At 38.0% G+C, this 8,211-nt stretch overlaps 1 protein-coding gene across 1 annotated transcript in view; it reads right to left on the minus strand.

Annotated features, from left to right (window-relative positions):
• Positions 1-5,949: 5,949 nt before the first annotated feature.
• LOC108739643 (LIM/homeobox protein Lhx5) overlaps positions 5,950-8,211 on the minus strand; it is a 52,551-nt gene continuing 50,289 nt past the window's right edge. The window contains exons 6-7 of the mRNA XM_018473636.1: positions 7,079-7,355; positions 5,950-7,009 (exon numbers count right to left, since the gene is read on the minus strand). Of these exons, the coding sequence (XP_018329138.1) occupies positions 6,780-7,009; positions 7,079-7,355 (507 nt within the window). The 3' untranslated portion in view covers positions 5,950-6,779. The remainder of the gene's footprint in view (positions 7,010-7,078; positions 7,356-8,211) is intronic.

Genomic DNA, 8,211 nt, shown 5'->3' on the forward strand with positions numbered 1-8,211 from the left:
AATTCAATTCCTGTTGAATTTGTAAGGATTTAGTTGTTTTTTTTTGCATGTTTTGTCATGTCTGTTTGATACGAGCGGTGTCTAGCTCAAAGGCAAGTGCCGCGCTGGGGGCTGCGATGTCTTGCACAACAGCATTTGTGTTTTTGATTTGTTTAGTCTACCTATCGTGGTGGAAATAAGAATAAGTAAAATTTGCTATGTTTAGTTTAGTCAGTAATAGATAGTAGTAAGCACAACATGTATTGAAGTAGTCTTGTTTTCCGCATTTTAAAATATAAAAGTTAATTCTCGTTTTGATATCTTCGTTGTTTATTTTCAACAAAATAATTTCCCTTGGATTCAGTTCCGCGACAAAACAATTCCGGTCCTAATAGAGAAATACGACTCGCAACGCTGCACTCAATAACCTGGTGTTTATTCGTTAGATTACATTACATGAGGCAATCGATGGGCAGTTCAATAATCTAATTTAGCAATATGAGTGCAGGTCAGTCCCTGCAGTTACTATAATGTGATATGGTACTGATTTACGGGATGAAATCGTTGACTTCAAGGGAGGCAAACCCCAAAGTAGTACACACAAAATAGCAGGGAACGTTAGCGCCTCTCAGTGTATCAATTTTAAAAAGAACACATGCTGCATCCTTATCATTTGCAGCGAGTACGAGCCTTACTTGAAACTGCCGTATGTCGGTGATTTCGAAATTGTTTGTTTATCTTAGACGTTCGTTTATTGGTAATGTTTACATCCTCTATTCATGTAGCTGCACAGTTTTTATCGTACTAGCATTTGGACCGCGTACAGGACCGGCTTAGGTTTCTAAATTATTAGGATTTTCTTAAAAATTTGATTGTTTAAAATTGTTTATTGCATCTGTTTTGCACCCTTCAAACGTCTTCATTTATCTCTGTTACATGTTACACCCTGTACACATAGACAAATAGATATGTAGATGTTAGAATCTATATAGGAACGACATCTTAATTATCTTATGTTAGTGACGAATTAGTCATAATAATCAAATGAATATCGGTCAACTTCGATGGAAGCTGGAGAATTTATGACAATAATTATTGTCGTTAGGTTTTGTATTTCCACTTATTTTAGGAGTAGAGGTAGTCAATTTTATTCGAAAGCGTTTCCTTCGCTAATAGTGCGTCCGTGGGTTCGGTCGGAAAATTATATCAATTTGATGTAATTTGCCGATCGTGGCGTTCTTTTATTTTAGAAACAAAATCACCGCGAATCTCCGCTGCGATTTTTATCGCAGCGATCACGTCGCGTCGCGTATGTTCAACGACAGTCTACTATAATTGTGCGATATAGACGCGACATAATAATACCCTTGCGTGGCCTACTATAACTACCGGCCGCACAACAGTACAAAATTTTATCATTGTCCGGGTAAATTATTAAAATTACGCAAATAGAAGACAAATGCCATATTCTGTTTTGTTCTTCACTTGTTTTGAAAAATTCACGGCGGTTCGTCTAATGGGTCAAACGGGTTGTGGTGTTTTATTATAGCATTTCTAATGGTAGCCAAAACCAATTTACCATTTTCTCATCAAATTAATAATAATTATTATAGGCTTAGATAAGTGATGGTACAATTCAGCGACATGGTTGTAGCGCATCCTTTTGGTTAGATATATCATTATAACATGTACCTAACATCTAATACCTAATAGCGGTGCTTTTTTTCTCTATGGGTTGATTGCTTCAGTTGCTGGGTTCGATGGAAAAGCGGTAGGTATTACACTACTTAAGACATACCAACACGTCCGCGTTGTTTTTAATGATATAGAGACAACAGCCAATGCTACCGAAGCAGTAGATATATAGGTTGTACCCATGGTATTGGTATCACCGTTTCACATGAATATAGCGTATCATCTACAGTCAAGTTGAGTCCAACATACCCATCCATCCAATGGTAATACTACGCAATGTTATTATCCGAACTGGTTACTGTTCACAACACGACGTTTATATGATGGTACATGTACCTATAGGTACAATAATTTTATTAACTTCGTGGGTAATTCAGTAGAAGTCGTGGTCGGATGGTAGGTACCTGTTGTAGCAAGGCTGGTAATCATCGGGTAGAATTAATTGAAACAATTGAAGGAGCGGTGCTGTTACGTATTTCGAAGAGGTCAGGTAGTTTTTGTACAGTCTTATTAGATAATCCCTCTTGTGCCCAATCGAATTCCATATTTTGTTATTAATTGATTACCTTGATCCTTATATGGAGGAAATGCTTAGTAAATTACTAGAAAAACAATAGAGGTTAAGAAAAGTTTACTTGTTGTTTTGTTAAAAAACAAAAACTATATTGGCAGTTGTTTTTGTATGACAAATGAGAAAAGAAAACAAAATTCCTTCTAAACGTCGTTTATCGAAAACACATTCGATTCCATAATAAGATCTTGCATTTGCCATACAATTAAACATTTAAATTTACATTCACTTTTTTTGACATGAATTGATCGCGTGTCTTCATGACCTTTGCATGTCTGGAGAGGCACGTTTACCACTGAAACGTAGGGCATCAATAATCAAGACACCTGTTCGTCGACAATTCAAAAAACAAGCGACGAACGATGGCAGCATAATTGCCACGACAAAAGGGTGGACGAATTTCTCCCTTTTGGTCCGACCAAATTGATGGTTCTTATTTAATCAGACAATCATATCTACTATGCTATCTACTTATATATATATATATAGATATAACCCGTTTCTCATAAAATTTATTGACCTCAACCGTGGGATTTTAATTAAATTGTCATCGAAAACATGAAGCAATTGTTAAAAAGAATCGAGTGCAGTTGTTACATGAAATACAAAAATTTCGTCTGTTGACACGACTGATACACGTGAAGAGAATCGTCATGACGAAACGTGCTTATGTACCTACCATTAATTGAGTTCCGCATATTTATAATGTGGGATTGTTGCGGTTATGTGCGGTTAAAGTCGGGTCTTTTGTACCATTGTCTGCAAAATCCGAACCAAAACATTGTTGTTGCCACTGCGGTCGCATATAATAAATTTAGGACAATGCGTAGGTGGCTAGGAGGAGAACCATGGACAGACATCAGTCCCATAGCAGTGTCCACCTGGTGTACCATCTCCGATCGTAAAATTGATTGGCATTACGTCACAAATCACAAAATTGTATTTTTGTTTTGCTAGAAAACCCTATTAAGTCCCCGTTGGTCGGACGTCGGCGTTACCCCAACGTACAATTGTAAGATTGATTGTAGTCGCCAATCGTATACCTATATAACAACTAATTATCTAATTTGTCTCCTTCAATTCCTAATCCCCTTCTCTAAAGGTCCCTTATCCTTCGGGATCGCAAGGGTACCCAGAATCACATCATCAGTAATCATTATTTCCGATGAAAATCGTATTGCAACAAAAGGGGTTATTATCGACGCTTTAGATAGTTACACATTTTTGTCGCCATTAGAAACAAATGATTTGAGTTGTAACAATTGACTGTGAACGTATATAAAAACAAGAGACACTTTTGAAACAAATGATAGGCAAAGATCGTCAGATTTTTTAATTTGAAAGGATTAACAAGAGAACAAGTGCCCGATGCAAACAATTAATAACAAAAACAAAAGAATCGAAACAAATGCTTCCTGGTATTTTGTTGCATATCTCGTCTTGTGTGTGTCAATACACATTTCATGCGATTTGTACGTGTTCGTGTAGGTGATAGGGTGTTAATACCACATGTGGAAGTTTACACGATAAATTATAGGGCACTTGGGGGTTGTGTACAGGACCAAGTGTTACTGCTGGCGAACGTCCGTAATTGTTTAACCACTAGAATAGGAACACAGTTGGGTTGAGGCAGTCGTCCTTTATATTCTAAGGAAATTTATTACCATCACGTACCTACCCACGTTACAATAGTTTCGATGGTACCTACGGAAAATCATTTTTTTTTTTTTTTTGAAAATGCCTGTTCGTCCTAATTCCTACGGTGAATTGTGCGGATGTCCGGGTCATGGCAACTTGGCAACCTCGATACGAACGAGGCCGTCCCGTCCGTCCGTCGGGTTCGGAACGAAACGCGTCGGGACGTCAAAAACAGACGTCCGGTTCCCACAAAACTTATTTGGTTGTTGACGTGCATCGACCACATTCATTATTTCACCCATTTGTTGTAATAGGTACAGTTATTTTATGTTCTTATGTATATATATATATACGTAACTATATGACGTACGCTCTGTTCTTCGAATGAAAAACAACCCCTGTTATTGACACGAAGGTGACAGCGAAGAATAAACGGGGAATATGACTTGACCAGGTCGTTTTGGGGAATGGGAAAATATGGGTCTATAAATTTCAGGCAAAAGTCGCAGTTAAATAAACGATTTAAAAAAAGGGGTTGTCGGCGAATTGTTTGAGGGTCACACAAAAAATAAATTATACAATTTATTGGCTTATTTAGATACCGTCTGAATCATCTTGGTCTTCTAATTGATCGCAAAAAAAATAGGGAAACATAATCTTAACAGGTGACTACATCAATGTAAAAGGATTTCGAATTTAATGACTTTTGGACTTTTCAACCCCTCTTATCATAATTTTCACCGGGTGGTTAGGTTTTTAAGAGTGTTTTACCTAGAGAAATTTCTCTAGGACTAGGGATTTTACAGCCAGATTAAGGAAAAGGATAATACTGTGGAGTTGAATGAGTTAGGTTACCGTATCATGAGAGAAGGGTGTAATTTAGATTTACTGAATTTAAAGAATAATAAGGCAACAGATGTAGGTGGGATACAGGTGGAACCTACGTTTAGACTAGTTAGTCAGATATACGAGACGGGGAAAACCCAAAGGAAACGTGGTAGTAGCCATACCAGAGAAGAGAGACCCGGATAGAAGGAAGAAATTGGGAAGAAGAACTATTAGGGGAAGGTAAAATTTGGATTTAGAAGAAACGGAGGAACCCGGGAGGGGTAACAGTAGATGACGAGATACAAAGAGAGAAGAGTGATACATAGTTTGTATAAGCTATGCAAGTAGAGAAGTAAATATTAGGAAAGGAGTCAGACAGGAATGCCCACTGTCACCGCTACTTTTTAATCTATACATCGAAGATGCTATCAACATCATTAAAGACAGTATAACTGTAGGGATAGATATACAGGGGCAGAAGATTAGTATGCTTAGATTTGCAGATGATATAGCAGTATTAGCATCTAGCAAGGAGGACCTAGAGATAGCTTTAAATAAAATGAAAGCGGTATTGACAAAACAGTATTGTTTGAAAATAAATAATAGTAAAACAAAAATGCTGGTATGCAAGGGAAGAAAAAGTAGGGAAAGAGCGAATATAAAGATAGGAGACGAAAAATTAGTAAAAGTGGCTGATTTTATGTATCTAGAAAGTCAGATAAGTCAGGACGGAAGGAGTAGTAGGGATATAAAGCAGAGGATAGCGCAGGGTCGAGTCGCCTTCAATAAAAAGAAGTCACTTCAAAGTTCACAAACGGTTAATTTAGAAATTCGATAAAATTTGCTAAAGGTGTATGTCCTGCGCACGGCGCTGTACGGGTGCGAAACATGGACAGTGGGCGCGGCGGAAAAGAAAAAGTTCTAGTTTTAGGGCAATTCGAAGATTAACTCAGGATACGAAAAAGTAGAGGTGCATGTCCAACCAGTCTTAAAACTGATAATCTTATGAAGATGACGATGATAACGGGTTTTAAAATTAATTACGACTTTTTAGGAAATTTCATTTTTAGAAGAATAGATTATGTACCCAGCAAATAAATTAATTCGTCACTTACCTTTTGGATAATCTTCGTGGTGTTCCCGATAAACCCATTGAATTAAACACTGTCGCTTAACAGGTAGCTATTGTATTATCAAAAAGATTGGTAATATTATACTTACAAGTTTATTTATTAGTACTGGACAATGATAGAATTAACAATATACATTTAATTTAAAATATAGCAGCAGCTGATGTATGTACACAAAGTCCTTACCCTAAAACTTGTTCTGTACAATTCAATATGAACAACTAATTTTTTTTATCATTCTGACATTATCATGGTCGTCTTGTCTTCCCTACCATTATCGATAGAAACGGTGTTTTGACTTCATTATTATCATCATCATATCGTCGCTTCCCTAGATCCCTTATCATTTATTAGTTTTATGTAGTTTTTTTTTCGCGATCTTACTTATTTACAAAGTCTTATTATGTATATGTATATATATATATATTACAATCAGATTGGGGAAAAAATTAAACATCATCGTCGGATAAGTTCTCCTTAACTGTTGGCACTTTATCGCGTTTTCACACAGGAAAGGATTCAAAAACAAAAATTCCGTTCTACTTTTGGAATAATATCTCATGAACCCGCCCCTGTGTTTTAATGCTAGCTACAAAGTAAGCTAAAGTAAACGTTTAATAAAATAAAGCTGTACATAAAAATGAAAAACAATTCATTTCTGCAGCGCAACAAAACAACGGAATTGCAGAAAAAACATCGATAATACGAAACAAAAACATTCAATATATTATATGCGTATTTTTGTGGTCGTCTTTTGTCGATATTGAAACGTAGCACATGAACAAAAGAGAATGATAATCGATACCTCGGTCTTTTGTTTCTTCATCTGTTCAGCACATCCAATAGTACGTTTATTCTTGGCGGATGTCGTAATATTGTTGGTAAATCCGAAACTGTAGGAGTCAGTCCCTAGCCCTTTTGGCCAGTTCTTTTGCTAGCTACCAAACGAGTCCCTCGTTTAGTTGTTGAGGGTTGTCGGTAAAACTGCCGGGCGACATAAATTCGGGACTACCACTACCGCCTCCTCTTCCGCCGCTGGTACCATTGGTACTCATCATCTGGTGTTCAGGACTAGGTCCTTGCTGGGACATGAACTGGCTCTGATCGCCTGCCATGCTGCCAAATTCTCCGCCTATAGGAAGGGGGCCTCCGTGTTCCATGGGGCCTCCTTTAGAAAGATGAAAAAAAAAAGGACTCAAAACTACAAATATCAAGAAAAAAAAAAGAGAGTACGTACCAGGTTGATTGAAAGGCATGGGCTGTCCACTGGGATGGTGACCCGGGAAAAAGGGACCATCGTGCGGATGAAATGGTGGCCCCCCGTAGCCGAATTCGAACTTCCCGTCGGCTGTAGCAAAATAGGGAAATCCCGGCGGGCCGTCTTCCAAACCACCGGGAGAGAGATTCATCGGGAATCCTCGCATTTTCCTGGACGAACCGAAAAATGGTCCTCTGCCCATAGACGTCAGTTGTTTCAAACGACGCTCTTTGGAGCGCTTGTTTTGAAACCAAACCTGTAACAATTGTAAATGATAGAGCGTCTATTTTTCATCCAGAAAATTATCACCATAATATCTGCCGATAGGTACCAGAATCCCACCATCGATTTTGCGTTTATTATCGCAGATCTTACAAACTTTTTGCAAACCGATCGAACTGAACTTGGGAAGCAAGAATGCCGTCCCATTAGATACGACCATGGAGCAATTAAAAACATCGTTGCGACCACCTGGTACCTACGGACCCATCGCGCCGTCGTCGTAATGTAATGTGGAGTGAGACTAAATTAAAACATTTCTTGACGCAAAATAATATTAATTAACAAACGAACGTGTTCGCCACTCGTGATATTTATAAAGCGTTAGACGAGAGTAGGAATAAGAGATATAAAGTCATTTGACGGACTTGACGTGACAATTCCAATGAGAGGACGCGGTCAGACGTAAATGGATACCACCCTGGAGTTTCACAAGGTAATATTACTAGGTACGTGAATGCGCTGTAAGCAAGAAAAAATTCAGGGGATTCGCTTCCTGGTTAGAACGGTTCGAAATGGTTAGAAATGAGGAGGTATTAGAAAAAATAGGAGAATGGAGGTCAGTAAGACATAGGCGAGATGGTGGGACATGAAGGGCTAGTTAGAGGCATACTAGAAGCAGAAACAGGAGTTAAGGGGAGTGAGGGTAGACCTATCGGGTTGTTCGGAAAGTTATTTCGTTTTTTCCCGACAGAGGATTTAATTGTATTCTTTTGCACCCAACTTCACATTTAAGCCGTAAAATTTTTATATGCTTTGAGAGCTCATATAGCAAGGCTTGTGTGTGAAAAATTCCAATTAATTCTACGCAGTAGTTTTTGGTTGGTGCCCTT

This window comes from Agrilus planipennis, unplaced genomic scaffold (genome assembly GCF_000699045.2).
Source record: "Agrilus planipennis isolate EAB-ADULT unplaced genomic scaffold, Apla_2.0 scaffold162, whole genome shotgun sequence".
Lineage (NCBI taxonomy): Eukaryota > Metazoa > Arthropoda > Insecta > Coleoptera > Buprestidae > Agrilus > Agrilus planipennis.